This window comes from Amblyomma americanum, chromosome 1, assembly GCF_052857255.1.
Source record: "Amblyomma americanum isolate KBUSLIRL-KWMA chromosome 1, ASM5285725v1, whole genome shotgun sequence".
Classification (NCBI taxonomy): domain Eukaryota; kingdom Metazoa; phylum Arthropoda; class Arachnida; order Ixodida; family Ixodidae; genus Amblyomma; species Amblyomma americanum.
Window position 1 is genome coordinate 527,753,714 of NC_135497.1, and position 26,308 is coordinate 527,780,021.

The 26,308-nt window shown below is 46.0% G+C and overlaps 1 protein-coding gene across 1 annotated transcript in view; it reads right to left on the reverse strand.

The window, feature by feature from the left end:
• LOC144107464 (E3 ubiquitin-protein ligase RNF14-like) overlaps positions 1-26,308 on the reverse strand; it is a 72,191-nt gene that overhangs the window by 33,625 nt on the left and 12,258 nt on the right. The window contains exon 5 of the mRNA XM_077640480.1: positions 8,624-8,731. Coding sequence (XP_077496606.1) covers positions 8,624-8,731 — 108 coding nt within the window. The remainder of the gene's footprint in view (positions 1-8,623; positions 8,732-26,308) is intronic.

Below are 26,308 nucleotides of genomic sequence, written 5' to 3' on the forward strand. Positions count from 1 at the left end.
GTTATCTCAACACAGAAGCAGACAGCAGGAGGAAGCCAGGCAAGCACTGTGCGCAATAGTGAGTTCGGTGTGCTACCTATGCCGCACATGTCAAGCTTTGCAAGGGCAAACGAAGGATGAAGGAAACCTCCTTGATCTGCTGGATGAATGATGGCAAGACGTGACTGCTTTGAAGAAATGGCTGGAGCAGAGAGATAGGTGGCTGAGCAGCGATATACAGAATGAGCTCATGGAAATTAAGGCACACAGCATTCAGCGGAGCATCATCAAAAAAATTAAAGACGTCAGATACAGTCCATTTTATGGAATCATCGCTGACGGTACTGCCGACATAACAGGCAATGAGCAATTCATACTGTGTGTGCGTTGGGTAGATGGGAAAGCACTGGAAGTTCGTGAAGAATTTCTTGGCATGTACAATGCACCACACAGCAGAGCCGATACCTTGTGTAAAGGACATGATTTTGGGTCTGGGCCTGGACTTACAACCTAAGGGGGCATTGTTTTGGCGGGGCCGCGAACATGGCAGGCAGATTTACTGGAGTGCAGAAAAGGATTACGGACTCTGAACCACAGTCAGTATTTGTGCACTGCAGTAACTACTGCCTAGACTTGGCACTCCAGGAGGTTGCAAGGAACCGCGATGTCGGTGACGCTCTGAACATTGTAAAGGATGCTTCAAATGCAATCCTCGAACTGAAGAACAGGAAGACTGTTTATTCGAGCGTTGTACTTCCTCCAGGTAATGATGCTGGTGATCAGCATTATTCCAGGCCAACACCCTGCTGCTACCACTCTGTCCAACGAGGTGGACAGTAAGAGTAAAATCAATGAAAAGGTTCACTGAAAACTATGAATGGGTGCTAGCGACTTTGCAGGAACTGGTAGAAGTTCAAGGCTCTCTTAGTGGCACCAGCAAGACAGCCATAAAGGGATATCAGAAAGCATTAAAGAAGTTCGAAACTTCATGGGGCATCAACCTTTCTATAGCCCTGTTTGGCCCATGCAAAGAATTAGCGAGGATGCTTCAACACCCAGTTTACTGCGCTGCAGGAGCATAAGAAGCAGCCGAGGCTCTTTGTGACCGCTTGTCACGGCTGCGGTCTGATGCCTCATTCGACGTCCTATGGCGGCGGACGAACTCAAGAGCAACACAGTTACGTCTAAAGGAACCTCGTGTGCCCAGTGTCTCGCAGCCGTCCAGAAGGCTTGAATTCACAGAGGAGCCTGAGGAGCCTGCAGCGTTTGACGGCAAGTCGTCGTAAAGAGTTTTTTGCCGCTATCGATCGTATTACCAATGAGATTCGATGGCAATTTGAACAGCCCGGCATGGAGCAGCTGATTAGCCTTGAGTGCATTCTAACCGACGTTGCTGAAGGTCGAAACTTCGCGGCAAATTACCTGAATGAGCTTTTAGGCACACACGCTGCATATTTTGACATCAGCAGGCTTTCAGCGCAACTCATGCTTCTCCCAACACTACTGCGTGACGAGGGTCCGGCCGCAAGTGAACGCATTTTGCAGACTCTGCAGGGGAAGTCTGCAGACATGCGTGAGATGATGGACCAGGTTGTCCGGTACCTGCAACTCATGTTGTCTGTGCCTGCGTCAGATACTTCAGGAGAGAGTGCTCTAAGGCGAGTAAAACCATTTCTGTGCAATCAAATGACACAGAGGAGGCTGACTCACCTTTTCCTCCTCCACGTTCACAAGAAAAGAGCTGCGGACCTCAACTTGGATGCTGTTATGAAAGAGTTCGTCTCTAGAACGGCTGAACGAACAGCAATCTTTGGCCTCCTTTGACAACCTCTCCTGCCTAACGCCCTCTTGTCATGCCAGCCATGAAGCTCGTCGATCTGCAATAATAGCTTTGTACCTAGTGCTTACGTATACTTTCACACTTTGTCTGCTTGGATGAATATATCACATCACATTTGCTTCACTGCGGGAGTGAATGCAGAAATATTGAAAATAATTTTTCGCGGCTTTTGAACCCGTTTTGTTATTTGCACGGTCTGTGCAGGTTCTCAGTACTTTTGAAATTTCCAACCATTTTTAAAGTGTGTACCAGTGCAGAATAAATGAAGTTGCAATTGAGAAAAATCTAATACGTCTAAAATGAGTTACAACATAATTTCTGTCATTCCAATTACACTAATTAAAATAACAAAAATAATGTAATTAAATAAGAATTGACAGATATTAAAAATAAATAATAAACACAGCATACAAAGACAACAATACTTGCCCCTACCACTCAAAAACGTTCCAGGGTTCCCTGTGTGTATACATAGCACGGGACATGTTGATGCCTTGATGCTGAAGGAGACAGCCAAAATGGTAAAATTTGATGTTTTTATCTGCTCCAGAAATGCCTGTTTTGTGCTGATGTGGAGGAAACATAGTGGCTATTTTCAGCAGTGAATAAAAGGTGGCAACCAAACTGGCCGCTGCTCTTTATATTGGTTAGGCGTACAGTTTGAACTCAGTTTGAACGCGTACAGTTTGAACTCTATACTGGAGAAATGAATCTAAAATGTAATGTCGCTGAGTACTGTAAGGTTTTTGTCAAGAAAAAAAAACTACAAAAGCAAAGCAGTACTAGCGAAAGAAAGCTAATAAGAATCAGGTTATGGGCAGCAGTATTTGCTTCACCTAAAGGTATCGTGTAAGCAACCGCTGCTGTTCAAACTCCCAATACCGAGATGGCAGCAACGATGAAACCATCCGACAGGCACCATGGCCAACAATGTGACGAGAAGGAAGGGAGCTCTTCCTACTGTGGTCCAAACTTTCAGTCACGCCTCCCGTCAGCAAGTACGTGGCATGAAGATGCCGGCAATTCGCGCTGCCGCGGGCTGCCCTGGCAAGTCAACAACTGCATGCAAGTTTCCACTGAATGCGTGCAAAGCGCAGTTCAGATTTGCCCAACCTTTGGCACTGGGCGAGTGAAATGGGTGCATGAAATGCTATTTCATTAGATCTTTGTGTTTTGGATATTGTAAATGGAATAAATTCTGTTTGCACGCCCCAGATTCTGCAATACTTTCTGCACCGATATCAGGACATGATGAGGAATTCTTTGTACCGGATACTACGATTTTGTCTAAGGACTTAAATGTGTCTTTCTTCAGTAACGTCCTGCGTAAGCACGTTGACTCATCGCCACTGTTTTCGAAGGGCATGCACTGCAAAATGAATAAGTTAGATGCATATGCGTTCTTCCAAAAACTAAGTTTCTTCAGCCAACGATGCAATGAACTACGTGACAATTACTAGGTGCAGTGGTAGCACCTTTTATGCCCACGCAGATGTGCACATGGTCGCCGCATGTACTGGCTTCAAGCGATAAGACCATGCAGGTTCCTCAAGCCTCCTTCATACAAAGATTATGTGCAGCGCAGACGACTTACAATTCAGGCATGTCCACAAATCAGTCACGCATGCCTGCTTTGGCTAGATGAAGCCAGCCTTGCTCTCAAATATGCCGAAAATAAGCCCAAGAGGCTGCTGTAAAGAGATTATAATGACCACTCCCCCTAGCATCATCTTTCCACAGGGCAAATATACTTCCTGCCCATTCCAGTCATTTCCCTGTCTGTTCAGGAACGCAATCGATCTTTTCAAAAGCACTCAATTTCTCATGTTTGCAAAAAGTATTCATCACCCCGTATGTTCAATGTGTTCATGCAGACTTACGGATACGTCAATGTCAAGGCAAACTGATTATTGGTACTTAGACACCATACAAAGCCACTGTCAAGGCAAACTCATTATTGTTACTTAGACACCGTTCCAAAACATGCCAAAGCATCTTAGCTGACGCTAAACAGGCACTCATCGTCTCAGCAGCAAGCATGGGAGCACACATGCGCAACAATGCTTTGGGCCATGGAAGACTCGTGATAAGCAACCACTTCCTTTGTGGAACAAAACTGAAAATTGGCAAAAGAGCGAGGCAAGGCCCTAGGAGAACCATCACCACATCTGTGTGGGCCAGACTATGCTAGGGGATTCACAGCATCGGTGGTCACGGCTATAAAATCTCTCACCTCCTCTATTGTCTGCAAACAAGGAAAAAGAAAATTCTAGGACACTGTCCACAAAGATGCACTGCAAACTTTACAGTGAGTGAACATGAACGTGTGAGTGGTTGTGAGTGCAAGCGGACATGAGAGAGTGAGTGGTTGAGTGCGAGCGGACATGAGAGTGAGTGGTTGTGTGCGAGCGGACATGAGAGTGAGTGGTTGAGAGTGCAATAAACGAGTGAGAGTGGTTGAGAATGCGAATGGACGAGTGTGAGTGAGTAGTTGAGAGTGTGAGTGGACAAGAGTGAGTGGACATGAGTGAGTGGACATGAGTGAGTGGACATGAGTGTGAGTGTGGATGATCTGTTGAGAGTGCGAGCCGACATGAGTGTGAGTATGGATGATCCGTTGAGAGTGCAAGCGGACATGAGAGTGAGTGAGTGACAGAGTGTGAGTGGACATGAGAGTGAGTAAGTGGTTGAGAGTGAGTGGACATGAGTATGAGTGTGGATAAGCTGTTATGAGTGCGGGCGGACAAGAGAGTGAGTGGTTGAGAGTGCGAGCGAACATGAGTGAGTGAGCGGTTGAGAGTGCGAGCAAACATGAGTAAGGGGTTGAGAGTGCGAGCAAACATGAGTGAGTGGTTGAGAATGCGAGTGGACATGAGTGTGAGTGGTTGAGAATGAGAGTGGACATGAGTGTGGTTGAGAATGCGGGTTGACATGAGTGTGAGTGTGGATGAGCTGTGAGTGCGAGTGGACATGAGTGTTAGTGGACAAGAGTGTGTGGATATGAGTGTTAGTGTGTTGACATGAGTGTTAGTGAGTGGTTGAGGGTGTGAGTGGACATGAGTGTGAGTGGACATGTGTGCGAGTGTGGATGATCTGTTCAGAGTGCGAGCGGACTGAGAGTGAGTGGTTGAGAGTGATTGGACGAGTATGAGTGTGGATGAGCTGCTGTGAGTGTGAGTGGACACGAGTGTGAGTGTGAATGAGCTGTTGTGAGTGCGAGTGGACATGAGTAAGTGTCAGCACGACTGGCACGGTGACAGGAAAAGCAATTTCAAACATAGTGGCTTTCTCTATAATTTGCTCTTGTCAATTTGTGAACAAACTGTAGGCAGCTATGAGGTTGTCTTCAGACAAGAAGAATAAGAGCTGCTTCGGACGACAATAGCATTCTGTATATAAGAAAAACCAATGTTCTAAAAATGGAACATAGAAAATAATAGGCTGTCATTGCAAATGTGGGTACATTTTTTTAGTTATTTTGGAAATCATATGTAAAATGTCAGGAGGAATTTTCATTTTTGAAACATTTCTCCGTAGTGCGGCATTTCAGAAGGTTGAGGAAGCAAGAAAAATTACACAATTATAATGGCATGATCTGAGAAGCCGTCCAGAAGATTCAAGTCGGAACAAATGCCTGGATTAGTTGTCAATGCAAGGTAAAAAATATTAGTATAACTAGGTGTGGATCATTTAGCCCGATTAACAAGCTGCATTAACCCTTTGACCACCAACCCCGAGCTGTACTCGCCATGAGAGATCGTACCAAAATCGCTAATGATGAGTCACACTCGTCCGGCTCGATATTGCGGTTCTGTCACCTCGAAAGACGAGTTACGGTCATCAGTTGCATTGGTTGCGATTTTGAACACTAGAGGGCGGTAGTCAACTACAAAAACACATTCTGCGCCTCTGGCGCGCAGTTGAAGGCTCAAGAGAGTCATTCATGAGGAATGCCGGTAGTGGCAGTGTCCCAAGAAAAATAGCTGCTTCTTCAAGCAGTTGTGACAGCAGCCTGACAATATGGAATTTGTTTTGAAAGTGACTCGGACTTTGTGTACGTGCTGGAGTCGGTTTCAGATGACGATGAAAGCGGCGACGACAACGAGAGCGAGTCCCTGCTTAGTGCACGTGTGTGTGACAGCGTGTGAGCACGAAAAACCCACCACCCGCACCTCCACGGTTTCTTTTTTCTTCAGTGCCTGGGATCTCCAGGCAGCCCACTGACGAGCACGACATTCTCGGCTGGTTTCAGGTATTTTTTTACTGAGACATCATTGACGTAATCGTCACAGAGATGAACCGCTACACGGTACAGTACTTTGCTGCTTGGCGTTCTGCATGGAAACCGGCAGACCACGATGAGATCATGGTCTTCTTTGCACTGATAATATTGGAGAGTATTGTTGGTAAACCTCACGTGGAGATGTACTGGTCTACAAAAGAAGTTTTGGAGACACCAGTGTTCAGGAAGGCCATGAGGAGGAACCTCTTCAACGCGTTGATGCGCTGCCTCCATTTCACCGACATGCAGACCGTGGATGAAGCGACCCACCCGCACCGCAGGCTTTGGAGGCTGTGGCCTGTGATCTCAAGGCTGAACGAGGCCTTCCTAGCATCCTACATGCCAGAACCGGATTTGTCCATTGATGACAGCCTCTTGCTGTACAAGAGAAGATTAGCATAGAAACAATATCTTCCGCTAAAGCGTGCAAGGTGTGGCTTGAAGATGTTTTTACTGTGGGAATCCTCCAGTGGCTACATCTGCAATTTGACAGTGTACACTGGCAAGGGGACGGTAGATACGGACGGCAAGGAAGTGATGGATACCAAGGGGGGGGGGGGAAGTGCTGTACCTTATGAAGCCATTTCTTAGGAAGACATTTTGTTCCCTTATAGAACGAAGCAATGTCTATGCACTTTCTGTGTCACAGCATAAATAAATACGGCGTATTTCAGTGTGTTCTACCCATTACTATGGCATGCACTGTGGGAAAGCCACCCTCGTAAAGTTTTATTTTAACTTTTTGTGTTAATTTTAACCAGAAACCATCGCAGTAATATATTTTCAGAAACAGAATTACATGGAGAAAATTACGGTCACTTAAAAAATTGGCGATTTTGGTACGTTTTTAAAAAATAGATTGGCGGTTGGAGGGTTAAAGAAAAATCAAGACAGGAGTAAACAAAAGCATGAGCCTCAGTATCACTGGCCAGACAGTTAAGGAGGGCCAGTTAATGCTTGGAAAGTTAAAATTGCGAAACTTCATCAGAACACTGTTAGGGTAATGCATACAGACCCCACTTGGAATAAGAGAAAATTCATCCGAAAATTCAGTTACTAGGTCAGGGGGACGATAAAAGACTTCAATTATTACGCTCGTAGCACCACACTCTACTAAGACCGAAACACACTCAAGAAACGAAGGAATAGCAACTGGCACAAACATGAATTCTTTTCTGATCACGCAGAGGACGCCACCTCCTCTACCACAGTTCTTATCAAACCAAAAAAAAATTTGAGTGACAAAGAACTGGGAATACCAAACCAGCAAGCCTGTAACAGCAAACTCAAAGAATTCCCTTCGAAAATGGCAGCGACTGCCCAACCTGCTACTTTGAAGGCATTTTGTAATGGTGGTCTTGGGTTCGGATCTCACTAGTGCCATGAGGTTGTACTAATAATTTCCCACTGATCATGACCACAAATTCAAAAAAAGAAAAAAATAGCAACATCCCGTATGTTTTCCTTGGTTTCTGTGGCTGTTGGCTTCCTTAACCTTTTTGTATCCCTATGTCGCCAAAACTAAGAAGAGTTTCCAAATTTTGTACCCGACACGAACGTGTGCCTTTCGGCACAGTAGTTGAGCACCATAACCACTGAGCCACCGTGGCAGCTACGCATGTTTTCATGGTATTCCAAACAAATTAAGGCAGAGGCATGACCATATAATAAAGTGACTAAGGCAAAACAGGCCACAACGACGGTTTGGCAGCATTTTGGAACAATAACCCACATGTGAACCAGGGCCTTCAGTGAGGCAGCTTTTGCCTATCCAGATTTTCCCCTCATTTTCCACCCCGAAGGCATTGCAAAAACAAACCATACTTTCATTTCAGTATGAAGTTATTGTGTTGATGGTGAACAAGAGTAAGATTGGAACAAGGCTTTTATGATGCCCAGTGGCTAGATGCAAAGCACCATAACGACCACAGTTTCAACTTCTCAATGGCTATAAAATTCAGTAGTACTCGCTTAAAATTTATATTGAAGCAAAGTAAATAACATTTGGGACACAGCGTATTAAAACACACGAGAAATGTTTGACTCTATAGGTAAACAATCCATTTAGAAAAAGACCTCAATGTGTATCCCATGAACTCTCAGAATTGTTGGCAGACATTGTTTTCAAGTTCGATCACAGCCATGGTGATTTTTCACACGTGTCACTATTCCAAATCACCAAAACACCATAAAGGAAGTTTCCAAGGCCAAAACAAGTCCTGACTTGTACAGCGTGTTGTTACAAAGACAGCCCAAAACAGGTTGACTAGCTGTGATCACCTGTGACAAGCTAAGCGAAAAACAATCAGGTGGACAAGCAGGACTGGTCACTGTTGGTATTTTTGCAAGCTTTCATGATGACAGAACCGCTTGGGAGTTGGGGTTAAAGGCTGAAAGTTCCTAACATTGCCCTGAGAAATCTTTGGAATTTGCATATGGAAGCTTTGGCGAGTTATCTGGCTGAAAAGTGACTTGAGCCTGTTTTCACTGCAGATCGGTGTGAAAGAAAGAAGAAACCTCACCAGTGAGGAAAGTGCCCAGGCTGTGTGGATCCACGACTTCTTTGAAGCAACGCAGATCGTGGGAGCCATGGCCCCGGTATGAGTAGCACTTTTTCCACCTGATAGAACCTGAAACAACAAAACGCATTCTGTGGGCTTTGCTGCTAAAGGCCCACCAGGAAGGAGAAGGAAAGCGTACCGTAAGTTCCACCAGGCAGGAGGGGGAAAGCATACCACAAGGTCGACCAGGCAGGAAAGGGAAAGCATACCATAAGGCCCACCAGGCAAGGGGGGCCAGCATAGCTAAATTGATTTTTTATATTTTTTTATTTTAATGGTGCAAAAGCAGCTGAGACTATGATGTGCCAAACACTAGGTTACAGTTTTCTGTAAAAGGTGAAGCTTTTTGTACCTAGAGTTTGTTCAAAACACTGGCTTCCTTGAGAAAATTAAAAATGCTTGACAGATGCTTGATCAGCTAAAAGCAAGATGGGGTGTAATGGGATGTATTCATTGTAGAATGTTGTAAAATACTTTTTCTAGCTGTTCAAGTTTTGTACATGACATTAAAATGTGGTTTATTGTGAGTTCATCACCACACATTTCGTAGAGACGTTTGTCTTGTTTTGTCAGTAGGACGTTATGTGTAAGGTGTGTGTGTCCAATGTGTAGATCACATAAAAAAACCTGTAAAATATTCCTGATGTCTACATGACTTCAACTCTCCCAAAATGGGCTTTATAGAATGTAGTTGCTCCTCCTCCTCCAAATGTAGTTGCTTATTTCTCCTCCCAAGTGGCCTGCCAGTTAATTTTCAATTTACTGTGTATTAATTTTAAACAATCCTTGCATGGTATGTTCATGCATTTTATTTCACCAAATCATGCCTGTGCTGTGCATGCATCTGCTTTTTCAATGCCAACTATTCCAACATGACTGGAAACCCAGCAGAATCTAATGTTATGTTTTTGTGTCAAGACTTTATATTACGTGTGATGTTTCCTATTAAGGGTTCAGCAGCATTTCTAGAGCGCAGTGCATTCAGCATACTAAGGGAGTCTGCAAATATTTCTGTTTTTGATGTTCTAGAGCTACGAAGATGGCATAACACTCAGCAGTAAAAACCGATGCACACTTTGGCAGTCATATTTTTTAAACTGTTTCGTTGAGCCACCAGTGTAAAACTCAGTATAGGTATCATATTTTTCTTGCAGTGCTAAGTATTCTTGTAGTATGCACTCCTGTGGAGTTTACTTTTTGTCTAAATCAGTCAGTGAGAAGTCACATACTTCAGGGAGGCTGTACTATGGCGGCAGATGGTCTTGTCTCGACGCAATGTTAGGTAGATGCAATGTTAGGTAGATGCAATGTTAGATGAATGCAATGTTAGGTAGCGCAACAACAATGGCCTCATAAAATGTGCTTTGTTGTTGAATAATCTTTGATGATATGAGGACGTATCATATACTACCATATCTTTGATATGGTAGGATATGAGGCCGTAGAATCGGCAATGAATAAAGTAAAATCGCAGTACACTGTACTGATGGGCGACTTCAATGCAAAGGTGGGCAAGAAGCAGGCTGACGACCACGCGGTAAGTGACTATGGGATAGGCTCTAGAAATAATTATTAGTCGAATTCGCGGATAGAAATAATTTACGGATCATGAATACCTTTTTCCGCAAACGAGAAAACAGGAAGTGGACCTGGAAGAGCCCAAATGGTGAGATTAAAAATGAAATCGACTTCATTCTATGCGCTAAACCTGGCATCATTCAGGATGTGGCCGTCCTCGGAAAGGTGCGTTGTAGCGACCACAGAATGGTAAGGTCTAGAATTAGCTTAGACTTGAAGAGGGAACGGAAGAAGCTAGTGAAGAAGACCATTAACGAGTTAGCCGTAAGAGGGAAAGCACAGGAGTTTAGGATAGCGCTGCAAAACAGATATTCGGCTTTAACTGAGGAAGATGATCTTGATGTTCATTCAATGCACGATAATCTGACATCAATAATTACGGAGTGCGCAGTAGAAGTAGGCGGTAGGACAGTTCGAAAAGATACCGGGAAGCTACCTCAGGCGACCAAAGATCTGTTTAAGAAGCACCAAAACATGAGGGCATCTAAACCTACCGATAGAATAGAACTAACTGAGCTATCAAAGTTAATAAACAAGCGCAAGGTAGCCGACATAAGGAAGTTTAATATGGATAGAATCGAGCATGCTATAAAGAACGGAGGTAGCCTAAAAACAGTGAAGAGGAAACTAGGCATAGGTAAAAACCAGATGTATGCATTAAGAGACAAGCAGGGCAATGTCATTAGCAATATGGATAAGATAGTTAACGTAGCCGAAGAGTTCTACAGAGACCTGTACAGTAGCCAGTGTAATCAGAGCGTTAATGAGAAAGACCGCAGTGCACAGCAATGCGTCATACAGCCGGTAACGAAAGATGAAGTAAATAAAGCCTTAGAAGCAATGAAAAGGGGAAAAGCAGCTGGGGAGGATCAGGTAACCGCAGATCTGATGAAGGATGGAGGGGACATCGTGCTAGAAAAACTAGCCACCCTGTATACGCAATGCCTTATGACCTCGATTGTACCAGAAGCTTGGAAGAATGCAAACATTATCTTAATTCATAAGAAGGGAGACGCAAAGGACTTGAAAAATTACAGGCCGATCAGCTTACTATCCGTTGCCTACAGGTAATCGCTAATAGAGTCGGGGCAACGTTAGGCTTTCATCAACCAAATGGTCAGGCAGGCTTTCGTAAAGGATATTCCACAATAGATCATATTCACACTATCAATCAGGTGATAGAGAAATGCGCAGAATATAACCAACCTCTATATATAGCTTTCATTGATTACGAGAAAGCATTCGACTCAGTGGAAACCTCAGCAGTCATACAGGCATTGCGTAATCAGGGGGTAGAAGAGCCTTATGTCAAAATACTGGAAGATATATATAGCAACTGCACAGCTTCTATGGTCCTCCATAAAGTCAGCAATAAAATTTCAATAAGCAAGGGCGTCAGGCAAGGAGACACGATCTCGCCAATGCTGTTCACCGCATGTTTACAGGAGATATTTCGAGGCCTGAATTGGGAACAGTTGGGAATAAGAATGGAGAATACCTAAATAATCTGCGATTTGCGGATGACATTGCCTTGCTGAGTCACTCAGGAGGTGAAATGCAAATTATGATCAATGAGTTAGACAGGCAGAGCAGATCGATGGGTCTAAAAATTAACATGCAGAAAACCAAGGTAATGTTGAACAGCCTAGCAAGGGAACAACAGTTCACAATTGGCCGCGAGAGCCTAGAAATTGTGACGGAATACGCCTACTTAGGGCAGGTAGTGACAGCTGATCCGGATCATGAGAGGGAGATAACTAGAAGGATAAGAATGGGGTGGAGCGCATATGGCAAATTCTCGCAGATCATGAGTGGCAGTTTACCAGTTTCCCTCAAGAGGAAAGTGTACAACAGCATAATCTTACCGGTACTCACCTACAGGGCAGAAACGTGGAGGCTAACGAAAAGAGTTCAGCTTAAGTTAAGGACAAGGCAGCGAGCCATGGAAAGAAAAATGATAGGTGTAACGTTAAGAGATCGGAAGCGGGCAGAGTGGGTGAGGGAACAAACACGGGTTAATGACATCCTAGTCGAAATCAAGAGAAAGAAATGGGCTTGGGCAGGGCATGTAATGCGAAGGCAAGATAACCGCTGGTCCTTAAGGGTAACGGAGTGGATTCCAAGAGAAAGTAAGCGTAGCAGGGGGCGGCAGAAGGTTAGGTGGGCGGATGGGATTAAGAAATTTGCAGGCAAAGAATGGATGCAGTGGGAAAGCATAGGGTTAATTGGAGAGACATGGGAGAGGCCTTTGCCCTGCAGTGGGTGTAGTAAGGCTGATGATGATGATGATGATGATGAATCTTTTGGATGGGCACTTGGCGACAATGGGATGGCAGAGATGCTTTGGAAGAGAACAGAAGGGCTATCGGTCTATAATTATGTTAGAACTTGCTGGAGGTTTTCCGGTTTCAGAAAAGATACGACTGCTTTTTTCCCACTCCTCAGGTATTTTCCCAGTTATCCATATATTATTAAAGAATTTCAACAGTGCCTCTGTAGCCTCAAAAAGATGGGCACGCATAGTGTAATGTACTGTCTGGACCTGGTGCTGTCTTTTGTGGGGACCTGCCCTGCAGTCCCCTTTGTTTGCTTTCCCGCGAGGCACCGTGCAGCAGCAGCCTCACCTCGAAGAAGAATGCATTCTCTTGTCAGTTACATTAACTGGCAAGAGAGGGCGCCAGCGTCGCTGCGCGAGACTGCTTGAGACAGCGCGCGGGAGAGGGCATGAGGCTCTTGGGCTGGGATCGTCGGCGCGAGCGGACGTGTCACTCGCAGCTCCGCTCTTCCCCGGCGGGGCGAGGAAGTGGCGGGAAGACTGGGTCCCGAATCTCATCCCGTACAGGCCGCAGAGTTTCCCTTGCCCTAGCGCGGGCGAACATTCGCTCGGAACCTTGCTGGTGAGTCAGACGACCTAGATTCATCAGCGTACCTTGTTGCTAGCTGGCGTTATAGTTGCTGTAGCAATAAATGCCTCTTTGTGTCAGCCAATGTGTCGTTCCTTTGTTCCCTCAGAACAAACAAGGCCCGCCGTGGTTGGCGTGCGCTCGGTAGCGTACGCGATCACGGGGTGAGGTCCGGACGGCTTTGAACCATGTCATGCGCGATTAAGTGGGGAGAACGTATTTATCTCCCCCAATTGAGCCCCACATCTGGGCCCAATGTGGGGCCCGCTCTTGGAACATTGGACGACTGTCGGTTCGGTTCGAGGAACACTCTTTGTCCGGAATTGACAAGTGCTAGGCCTAGAGTGAATTTTATCGCTATAGACCTGCGGCATGCTTTCGTGAGTGCGAGGTGTATTGCGCTGCATGTTTGAACTTTTCGACATGCTCAGCACATTTTTCCCTGGAGTTTCTTCGAGAGAATCACTTGGTCCGCATCGAGGAAGCGCGAGGCCTAGCGCCCGCGGAGTTGCCGAGCCCGAAGCGAGTGAATACGGAAGCCGCGTGGGTGGTCAGAGTTTCTGTATATATTTTCTCTACTGTCTCTTTTTCGACTCTGGGAGTCACGGCTCCGGGATCCGGGTGGCCTGGGGCCACGGGTGCCGCTACGAGCACGCTGGTATTGCAGCTCGGCACCAAGCGCTCCGACACCGTCCGATACGGTGGACGCCGACCGCTCAGAAGCTGCTTTGTGCAGTGAGCGGGTAGGACCACCCCACAAAGCTGATGTCTCCTTGCGGCTGCGCGCACATAACCTGTTTTGGGTCTTTGTTGTGGTCACGGTCGTGGTCAGCGGTAGCAGGCCTGAGGCTTTTCGGAGCTGCCTGTACCACGCCAGAAGAGACACGACCACCGGACCGTGTTGTTGAGAGAAGGCACACTTTGCTGCCCACCTGTTTTTTTTTGTAACCTCACACGACCTGAGCAGTCTCGTTCAACTAAAGAAAGGGCTTTGTTGACTCGAACTTTGCGTTTGCACAGCCGCCCGACACGTTTTGCTAGCGAGGTAGGCATTGTGCCACGAGGCCCCTGCGGACGCCGTTCCCCCTCCCGTTACCTACGTTAAAGGCACGCCGAGAGCGTTTCTGCAATTTTGCAGATCTGGTGGAGCCCCCCAGGCTTGCTGTCCGGCGCACATCGTCTCGCTGCCACCTGCTGCGACGGAGCGGCCTGTATCCTGTTCGGCGCATCCATCCAGGGCAGCTGTGGCGCGACCAGTCAGCAGTCACCTCCGGCTGCTGCTGCCCTGGCGACTACTGCAGAATCCTGGCCTGCAGTTTTCCCACCGGCCTTCTATTCGCGGGCCTGCGGACACGGTAGTCCGCGGGCCATGCGAGTAGTCCCAGCGGAGACCTTCACGCCGCCTTCGGAACACCGCGGAAGTCTGCGTGGACGCTGTCGGTGTGACCTCCGCTGCAAGACGTGCCTAAAGGACATAAAGACCAGGAGACTCCTCCATAGCATGTACTTTCAGGCGCGTGGGTCTATTTAAGGTTGGGGGATGTGGGGACATGCCCTGCAGTCCCCTGTGTTTGCTTTCCCGCGAGGCATCGTGCAGCAGCAGCCTCACCTCGAAGAGGACCGCATATTCCCTTGTCAGTTACATTAACTGGCAAGTTACATTCACTGGCCAGCATCGCTGCGCGAGAGACTGCTTGCAGCCCGCACACGGGAGAGGGCATGAGGCTCTTGGGCTGGGATCGTGGCGCGAGCGGACGTGTCGCTCTTGCAGTGTGATATGCTGGTTATAGACCTCATGCATGCCTGCTCCAGATGAAAGTTATTGTTTTCCTGCTATTTCTTCGTGCTTTCAGAAATCGCACCACAGATAGTGTTCAGGGATCGGTGTGCAGTGATAGACACAATGCTGTCCCCAATGGAAAGTTGGTTAGAAAGTTTGGAGTATTTGACGATGTCTTTTAGCTCTAGCAACAGGTCACCATAGGGCATTTTTGAATTTGTACCCAGGACCAAAGACCAGATATTTTGATATTTTCAGACTAGGAATGGGGATAAAGTTCTTGCAGTTTTTCTGTTTCCTCCCTGTGAGGGACATATTTTGGAAATGATTCTTTCTTTTTCCTGAAGCAGCGTGCAGTGATATTCTCGGTCTGTACCCTTTTCAGAGTGCAGTCATTATGTGCAGGAAGCGGAGCCATAGAATATGATTTTATGTTCGGTCAAGGTGGCAGCCACCCATAACGAAGCACGAGGGGACGAGACAGGAACTTGCAAGTCCTGCCTTTCCGCGCTTTCGAACTAATTATAAACATCAGTTGCTAAAACATAATTTACCTTCAGTTCTAAACACATACATATTTCATACTAAGCCTATGATAAACTGGCTGAGGCAGCAATTCCTTAATATATTATGAGATCAACACTTAAACACTGCCTTGCATGTTATTACTTACGATATTGATTTTGTTGTGTTTGATGTTAGTTTCTTTTAATTATGTATAAACTATTTTTTTTCCTCGTTTCTATGTATGCAATATGTTTTCCTATATTGACTTTCCACATGCATAACTTTATATTTAAATTTCCCACCACATATTGAAATTTCAAGTGGTGTCTCTCCTGTATCTTCAATGTACATTGAGTGAACTTCATGCTGCCCTACCTTGTAGTCTCTTGGGCCCAGTCAAGCTGCCTCGAGCAGCTTTTTGCCGAAGAGCTCCTTCCATGTATATGGTAAAATAAAGGAATTGAATAAGGCCCAACAGGCAGGAGAGGGACAGCATTGCATAAGGCCAAACAGGCAGGAAGGGGACAGCATAGCATAAGGCCTGACAGGCAGGAGGGGGACAGGATAGCATAAGGCCCGACAGGTAAGAGGGGGAACAGCATAGCATAAGGCCCAGCAGGAGGGGGACAGCATAGTATAAAGCCGAACAGGCAGGAGGGGGATAGCATAGCATAAGGACCAACAGGTAAGAGGGGAATAGCACGGTATAATACCCCTGTCACACAAGCATTCCAAGGGCCCTCGAACCAATAGCCTATCAACTCAAAGGCAATCGAGCGCTGCTACACGGACAGTTTCAATGGCCATCGAGTCAATAGTCTATCGAGTCAACGGAGCAGCGCGGAACTCCATCGAGGTTTTAAGGGCCTTCGAGCGCAGCCCAAGATTGCTAGCGATGCTTCGAGCGGCGCCAAGCGCACTTTTCGTACACGATACATTCACGATACAAAAGCATGAAAAAACATTATTCGCCTAGACTTTGATGCAAGCAGTCTGTAAAATAATTATAAAATTGTATCAAACTGGTTTTAAGCACATCAACCGCATTAATTTTGCGTTGTAGTTTTTGCGTTGCTTGGGTACTTGACATTGACAACATGGCTGCGCCCTGCCCGCCCGCTTCACAGCGATAACAGCTTCGTCGCTAATCCCTCAAAGCAATATCGTGTTCTAAGCTGTTGTATTCGCCTTAGATTTGCCCATTCTTACCCTCGCATAAAGTTTCAAGAGACAAATAGCTCTTGTTTTTCAGATATCAAGGCGATTTCCCAGGTCTTAAGCCTAACGAAGCAGAGCACCGACGCAGTTGGACTGGCTTGGTTCAGGCTCGTCTTGTATTAAAGTGGCTAAAGCAGTGTCTGCCTCTGTCTGTCGCGTACATACACTTAAAAGGGTTTTAAACGACATGCGCGTATGCGTGTATTTCAGCATTTAGATTAAATTTATCAAATATTGTTATTTTTGAAAAATCCAAAGTAGTGATTGTTGCGCCACACAAGCTTGGTGTAAGACACGGGAACCATTTCAACGGCCATTGAGATTTGCCGTGTAGCAGCGATTTAACTCCTTCGACTTCGACGGCGATTGAGACTTTCGAAGGTTTCGAAGGCCCTCGGACTCGATGGCCATTGAAACTGGCTGTTTGACAGGGGTATAAGGCCCAACAGGCAAGAGGGGGACAGCACAGTATAAGGCCCGACAGGCAGGAGGGGGACAGCAAAATATAAGGCCCAACAGGCAGGACAAGGGCAGCATAGAATAAGGCCCGACCGGCAGGAGGGGGACAACATAGGGCAAGGCCCATCAGGCAGGAGGGGGACAGCACAGAATAAGGCCAGCAGGCAGGAGGGGGACCCAACAGGCAGGAAGGAGACAGTATAGAGTAAGGCCCAACAGGCAGGAGGGGGGCAGCATAGGACAAGGCCCAACGCAGGAGGGGGGCAGCATAGAATAAGGCCCAACAGGAAGGAGGGGGACAGCACAGAATAAGACCCAACAGGCAGAAGGGGGACCACATAGAATAAGGCCCAACAAGCAGGAGGGGGACAGCATAGAATAAGACCCAACAGGCAGGAGGGGGACAGCATAGAATAAGGCCCAGCAGGCAGGAGGAGGACAGCACAGAATAAGGCCCAACAGGCAGGAGGGGGACAGCACAGAATAAGACCCAACAGGCAGGAGGGGGACAGCACAGAAGAAGGCCCAACAGGCAGGAGGGGGACAGCACAGAATAAGGCCCAACAGGCAGGAGGAGGACAGCAAAGAATAACGCCCAACAGGCAGGAGGGGGACCACATAGATTAAGGCCCAACAGGCAGGAGGGGGACAGCACAACAAGACCCAACGGGCAGGAGGGGGACAGCATAGAATAAGACCCAACAGGCAGGAGGGGGACAGCATAAAATAAGGGCCAACAGGCAGGGGGACAGCAAAGGAAAAGGCCCAACAGGCAGGAGGAGGACAGCACAGAATAAGACCCAACAGGCAGGAGGGGGACAGCACAGAATAAGACCCAACAGGCAGGAGGGGGACATCATAGAATAAGGCCCATTAGGCATGAGGGGGACAGCATAGAATAAGGCCCAACAGGCAGGAGGGGGACAGCATAGAATAAGACCCAACAGGCAGGAGGGGGACAGCATAGAATAAGGCCCAACAGGCAGGAGGGGGACAGCACAGAATAAGACCCAACAGGCAGGAGGGGACAGCATAGAATAAGGCCCAACAGGCAATAGGGGGACAGCACAGAATAAGGTCCAACAGGCAGGAGGGGGACAGCATAGAATAAGACCCAACAGGCAGGAGGGGGACAGCATAGAATAAAGCCCAACAGGCAGTAGGGGGACAGCATAGAATAAGACCCAACAGGCAGGAGGGGACAGCATAGAATAAGGCCCAACAGGCAGGATGGGGACCACATAGAATAAGGCCCAACCGGCAGGAGGAGGACAGCATAGAATAAGACCCAACAGGCAGGAGGGGGGCAGCACAGAATAAGACCCAACAGGCAGTAGGGGGCAGCACAGAATAAGGCCCAAGAGGCAGGAGGGGGACAGCATAGAATAAGGCCCAACAGGCAGGAGGGGGACAGCATAGAATAAAACCCAACAGGCAGGAGGGGGACAGCATAGAATAAGACCCAACAGGCAGGAGAGGGACAGCATAGAATAAGACCCAACAGGCAGGAGGGGGACAGCATAGAATAAGGCCCAACAGGCAGGAGGGGGACAGCACAGAATAAGACCCAACAGGCAGGAGGGGGACAGCATAGAATAAGGCCCAACAGGCAGGAGGGGGCAGCATAGGACAAGGCCCAACAGGCAGGAGGGGGACAGCATAGAATAAGGCCCAACAGGCAGGAGGGGGACAGCATAGAATAAGACCCAACAGGCAGGAGGGGGACAGCATAGAATAAGGCCCAACAGGCAGGAGGGCCCGACAGGCAGCTGCCTCTGCTTCCCGCACGCCGGTATTCCGAAGCACCACCGAACTCGAACTGTTGTCCAGAACTCTCCTATCACTCCAGGTCTATGGAAATGATCGGCATTCACTGAAGGTAGAAAGGCCAAAGTGGTTATTGCAACTTCCACACAAACAGCTGGTTCTTAATACGGAGTAATTACTCACTGGCATCCACTTAAGTGCAGCCATACAGCTACAAAGGTAAGCTATACAACTTTCTCAGAAACTTCACAGTGAAGGAAAAATTCGTCCTGGTCCAAGGTTCGAACCGCTTCACCCGAGCAGTCGCTCTACCAACTGAGCTAATTGGGACGGCATGCTTATGGTAGGTCAAGAGCGAACTGATCAATAATTCGCAGAGGAAACAGTGTTGGTCAAATATTTAGGGGGGTCCCCCAAGGCAGAGTATATTTTTAATAAGGAATAATTACTCATTTGCATCTACCCTAACAGAGCCATTGAGAAATTACTCCTTATTAACAATCTACTCCACCTTGAGGGATTCCCCTAAACAATTGACCAAACAGCTTGTTCAAGTGTACTTCTCTAACGACACTCATTGTTTTAAAATTTTCAGTCAGTCAATACACACAACATGCAGTCTTCCCAGAGAGCACCAGGCCAAACCTGCACAAACACTTGCCTTTCTGTGTTAGACTTTAAAACGGTGACTACACACCACCAAAGTATACAACACAGAGCACAGTAAGGTAAGTACAAGTACAAACACAACCAGCCAGAAGCAAAGTACGGCAGTCAGCCAAACCTGCACAAACACTTGCCTTTGTGTGTTAGACTTTAAAACGGTCACTACACACCACCAAAGTATACAACACAGAGCACAGTAAGGTAAGTACAAGTACAAACACATCCAGCCAGAAGCAAAGTACAGCAGTCATGCATAAGGCCCCTAGTTTCCTGCAATGCCACAAAAAATCGTGGATTTATGCATTCTTCGTGGAATTCTAAGTTTATAGACATTCTTTTTTATAGTGCCATTGTTATGGACATCAGTAGGAACAGAATTATTGGAAAATGTGCAATTTACCTTACTGCACAAATATAACACGAGGGGTATGAGTGAGGCCTCAGGAGAATTTTAAAATTATTATGATTACAATACAACCTCAAACTGTTACAGGCCAACCATAGCCGAGGGTCCCCACCCCCCAAAAACACGCATCTGGGACGCTAAAAGCAATAGATACAGCCTTTGTCAAAAGTTTGGAGCCCAGGGGGTTTGCTTTTGAGTCACACTGTTTGGTTCATAATGTATCCCCAGCGCTCCAAATTTCCTGAAGGTAAGATTTCCGATGTGCCTCCTCCAATGGGTAGGACTCTAACGAATGAGACAGGAATCCCATTACAAGGCTTAGATGCAAACCCCCCCTGGGCTCTCAACTTTTGACAAAGACTGCACATCAACGGCATTTAGAAGGCAGTGCTTCAGATGCGCGTACCACAATTGGGCGAAGAAACGACTTCAATACAATGCACACAGCCTCCCAAGCAGCAGCAGCAGCCGTGGTCAGCATGCTACCACTGCTCTGTGTTTTTAGCTGCTGAGTCCTCCACCCCTTTGCTCTTCCTTCCGTTCATTACTCAACTCTTACAGTGCCTTCTCCCTCAATGACCCATACCACCTTCTTTCCACATCCATAGCTACCTCCTCCCTCACATTTGCTAGCCCATGATCAATAAAGAGGTGGCTTCTCCTAGTGACTTGCATACCAGGTGGTGAAGGTTACTTTAGCTACGTTGAAGAGCTTGGAGGAAAAAACAATTTCACTCTATGTTCATACCATGGTTCCAAATATAATGAGAGGTGCGTTCTGAAAACATTACCTGATGATACCTGTAGAATCCTGCAGACTCTTTGTTCTCGATTCGCGGAATTTAAAATTTTCTGCAGCAGAAAGTTAGGGGCCTTAGTCACGCACACATGAGCTGGCATAGCACAGTATATGGCTCTTAACGTCTGAAAGCTACACACAGGATATGAGGGACACCACAGTGGAAGGCTCCAGATTAATTTTGACCACCTGGGATTCTCTAACATGTCTTGACACCACACAACACAAGGTCATTTTTGCATTTCTCCACCACCAAAATGCAGCTGCCATCATCATCATCATCATCATCATCAGCCCTACTACACCCACTGCAGGGCAAAGGCCTCTCCCATGTCTCTCCAATTAACCCTATCCTTTGCCAGCTGCATCCACCCTTTGCCTGCAAACTTCTTGATCTCATCCGCCCATCTAACCTTCTGCCGCCCCCTGCTACGCTTACTTTATCTTGGAACCCACTCCGGTACCCTTAAAGACCAGCGGTTATCTTGCCTTCGCATTACATGCCCTGCCCAAGCCCATTTCTTTCTCTTGATTTCGACTAGGATGTCATTAACCCGTGTTTGTTCCCTCACCCACTCTGCCCGCTTCCGATCTCTTAACGTTACACCTATCATTTTTCTTTCCATGGCTCGCTGCCATGGAAAGCTGCCATAGGCAGAATTAAATGCTGTGTCCTCGGGCTCAGAAGCATAATGCCATAGCCACTGAGCCATCAAGACGGGCACACCTGTGTAATGAAATGCACACATCTCGCCCCTGTCTCTTGCCTGGAATTCGACATTAGAATTATATGCCTGCAAACAACACCACTTACAAGAATTACAGCAATATCTTTTTAATGTACAGTACAACAAAAGTGCAGAAGAGTTGACGGTATCAACATAAACTCTACATGCCAGTTTCTTGCTCACCAATGTTTCTGATGAAAGAAGCAGCACAATTCGTGATTTTTCAAGTCATTTTTACAAAACAAACTTCAAACTAATTATCAGACGCATCATCCTTGGCACAAAGTACATGGCAGACCTTGATAAGCTAGCTACTTAAGGTCAGAAAAAGAAAACAAAAACATATTTCATAATGTCATTATCGCGTGAACCCTTTCCACTTCCTTCTGATTTGAAGTTTATTGGATCTGAGCACAATGGATCCATTCTGTGCATTCATGTAAACTGTCAGTCAGCGAGAAATAAGTCGGCTGACCTTGGTGCAATGTTTAGCAGCTTGAACCTAGAATTTCATTTTATTATGCTATCTGAAACTTGGTATGACCACAGCACTCCTCTCTGGCGATCCCCAAATTTTGACTGTTTTAGTTGAATCAGAAGTATTTCACGTGGCGGCGGTGTCAGCATGCTAGTGCGAAACAATTTCAACGTGCAATGTCTCGAGGAATTACCATGTGTTTCCGATGATTATGAAGTGTGTTTTGCATGCCCATATGGTTTACTCTGTTTTTTATCATCCACCACAAGGAACTTTAGATTAATATTGTTTTTTTTCTCTTCCTACAAGGGCTTTTCAAATACATCTCTAACTTTCAATACAACATAATATGTGGTGGTGACTTCAAAATTTATTTCTGTGCTGATACTGCCGAGAGGCGTGAATTTGAACTGCTGCTTCGGTCTTATGGTTGTTTTAATGTCATAGGTGGCCCTACCAGAGTTACCTGTGACACTTCCACATGCTTTGATCTCTTCATCACGAATTCTTGCCAGGTTGATATCAGGTCTGGTCTCCTTCATATCCAACAGTGTCCACATGCCAATTTTTTTTAGTTTAAATCGTAAAGTAAAAAATAAAGATAATCGTTCCCCTATATTTCATTCCATCACCAGTAAAAACCTTGACCCCTTTCGGGAGGAGCTCCGCAAAGTTGACTGGCTTATGCCTTGGCTTATGCCATTCAATGTGTGGATACCACGTATGAACTCTTCATTGATAGTTTTACTTCATGTTATAAGAAACACTTTGCTCTGTGTTTGAGAAGGCCTAAATATTCACGAATTCGTAAGCCGTGGATCCCGAATGACCCATTTAAGACAATCAAAGAAAAAAACCTTTTTAACAAGTTTATTAGGTCTAAAGATCCTGGCGATCAGCAGATTTTTAAGTCCTTTCGTAAGCGGCTTACAAAAGAACTCCATCTGGCAAGAGCCTCATATTCTGACGAGAACTTTCTCGTGTGCCAAAATGATAGCCGCAAATTATGGCACAAGCTAAATGATTTAATGAATCGGGACTCGAGGGCAACACCTGAAATTCAAATTGTCGTGAACGGCATAGAGATCAGTGCTGACGCACTTCCCGGTTGTTTTAATGACCATTTCAGCACTAATGGTTGCCAAACTGCTAGTGTGAATGCATGCTGTTATATTAATGCACACTGCACAGAATCCATCTTTCTTCACCCTAATAACGAAGGTGAATTAACAATGCTTTTCAAAGAACTGAGCAACAGTACTGCCTGTGATGTCGATAACCTGCAGATTGGGCCCGTGAGGTATGTCCTTCACCTAATTTCACCTGTTCTTGTTTACAATACTTGTCTTTCATCAGGCCAATTTCCGAAAAAAATGCAGGTGGCAAAGGTGTTAGCCATTTTCAAAAAAAATGACAAAGCTGAAATTTCTAACTATAGACCCATCTGCATACTTCCAATTTTTCTTAAGGGCTTAAGAAGATCATTTTTTGTACGCTATGTACCGTATTTACTCGATTCTAGGCCGACCCCCTAAAGTCCGAAGCCAACAAAAAAAATATATTATCTCGAATGTAGATCGAACAAAAAATGCGAGGACAGCGTTCACAAAGTGCTAATAGCATTTATTGAATTTGAATGTGCAGAGCTCATTCAACGTCATCGTCGCTGCAAGACTCGTCACTGTGTTCCTTGTCACTATCACCTTCAAACAGTGCACTATCTTCGATTCCGTCAACCGCATTAGATATGCTACACTTTTTAAATGCACGCAAGATCAAAGTGCCTGGGATGTCGTCCCACGCTGCAGCTACCCAGCCCACTAGCTGCGATAGCAATGCACGTTTGATGCGGCCCGTTGCCGTTAGCATGTGGTCTTCGTCAGTCAACCAGTCCGTGTAATATTTCCGCAGACGATCCTTGAAAGGTATGTTGATGCAGACATCAAGTGGCTGCAACTGGCCCGTCATGCTGCCTGGTATGACAACGAGGTCCCTGTTCGCTTGGGCGAGCACAGCCTTCACGTTGTCGGTCAAGTGCCCACGGTAAGAGTCGACAACAAGGAGTGAGTTCTTTGTCAAAAGGGCTCCTGGACACCATCGCCACACAATCTTAACCCACTCTTCCACCATTGCACCGTCATCCACCTGTTCTCATTTGCCCGCACAATGACATTTCTTGGGAAAGTTTCTCGAGCAGGCAGTGTCTTCTTTTTGAATATCATATAAGAAGGGAGTTGATGTCGATCAGCTGTACAGCACAGCATCACAGTTGCGCGCTGCTTCTCGCAGCCCGCAAAGCGCACCTTCACCTCCTTGGCACCCTTTTCATTCACGGTGTACGCCGCTGGCATATCAAAATACACAGCCGTCTGGTCAGCGTTGCCGATTTGCCCAAGGTCGTAGCCTGCCGCTTCTCTCTTTCGCAGCACGTAGCGCTGAAAATCTATCAGCTTTTCTTCGAAATCACTTGGCAGCTTCTGGGTGATTGAAGTGCGACTTTTTTTTCTAGATGGCGCTAGCTATGCACCATATTTAGCAGTTTCATTGAAAACCTGGCGCATTTTTTAAAATCGTCGAATCTAAGCCGACCCTAGAGTTTGGAATATGATTATTTGAAAAAAACTACTGGCCTAGATTCGAATAAATACGGTAGCTTTCTCGATAAGCATAAGTTAATAACCCCACATCAACACGCCTTCCGCAAAGGCATGTCGACCGAACTGGTACTCCTTAAACAGAAAGAGCTAATCCTAAACAACTTTGAGGAACGCTTATTAACCTTAGGCGTTTTTGTCGACTTGTCCAAAGCCTTCGATTTCACTGACCATAAACTTCTGCTTTGCAAATTGTCTTACTATGGCATTCGTGGCATCGCCTTCAACTTAACTGAACCATACCTAAGTCATAGAAGGCAGTCCGTGCATGTGAATGGCATATCATCTAACGTCCTTCCTGTTGTTGTAGGTGTACCGCAAGGAAGCATTTTGGGTCCTCTATTGTTTAACATTTTCGTTAACAATCTCACTAACATTGATCCCAATACCACATTCATTAGGTATGATGATAATACCACACTTCCCTTCTCCTCCAAATCTTCAGATGACCTAACCGTACATGCTAACCATGTGCTTTCTAAGTTACATCCGTGGTCTATTGAAAACGACCTATTAATGAACACCGTTAAAACTAACGCCTTACTCTTTCAACCAAAAAACATGAACACTGCGTTACCTAGTGATATACTACTGAATACTTTTAAAATCAAATTTGTACAAACATTCAAATGTTTGGGCGTGCGCTTTGATCATAATATGTTCTGGCACTCTCATAAATTTTCTCACCGGTAAACTGTCTCAGGTACTGGGTCTAGTCCATTCTGTCAGATGTCTTCCGTTTTCCATAAAACTCTTAAATATATAACGCGCTTTTCCTCAGTCATCTTAATTACTGCTGTCTTGTATGGGGGACAACAATTTGCACAAACCTTCACAGACTGCTTGTCGTCCAGAAAGAATTTCTCCGGCACATCATTTGCAATAAGCCTCACGACTTTCATTCTGCTCCTCTTTTCCGTGATCTTAGAACCCTGACACTTCCCGCCTTATTGAATCACCGCCTGGTTTTATCCTACCGTAAAGACAAAGAACAGAATAGGTAATCTTTGCTCTCTCGCTAATCTCACAAAACGTGTAGTCCGCTAGACTATTCGTGCTCCGGAGACTTGGCGAGTTCCTCATCCGTGAACTAATTATGGTCAACAAATGTTAAGCTACAGGTTACCGAAATTACTAAATGACCTTCCTCAATGTAACATTGACGTGCTCACTTGTTCTTTTAAAAAGCCTGCTTGAAATATTTTTGTACGCATGACTGTTTCTGTAATAAGCTGTGTACGGCATTTTTTTCTTTCTTTTATTTTCTCTTCTACTGTTTGAATTGTAACTTTTTGGCTTTGTTTTGCCTTTGTTTTAACTTTTAATCTATTCATGAGCCTTCTCTCGGCCCTACTGCGGCCACTGTAACAGTACTTGGGGCCAGTCAAGCTGCCCCTGAGCAGCTTTTTCCCCTTCTATCCCCCACAACCATTGTATCCCCTTGTTTGTGGAAATAAACTCAAAATTCTCCCAGGCAAGCCCAAGTAACCATGATATCACCGAAGCCACAGCTGCAAGACACATTGGCGTACAGCAGGGACCCCGGAACAGGGGGGTGGGCAAAGGGGGTCAGCTGCACCCATCCCAATATTTCTTCAGAGGGGACAGTGCCACCTGGCCTCCAACTGCTTGCACTCAGATCAAATTTCTCGCATGATTTCAATTTTAGGAGGTTATTTATGCAAGGCACAGTGTTTCTGAGC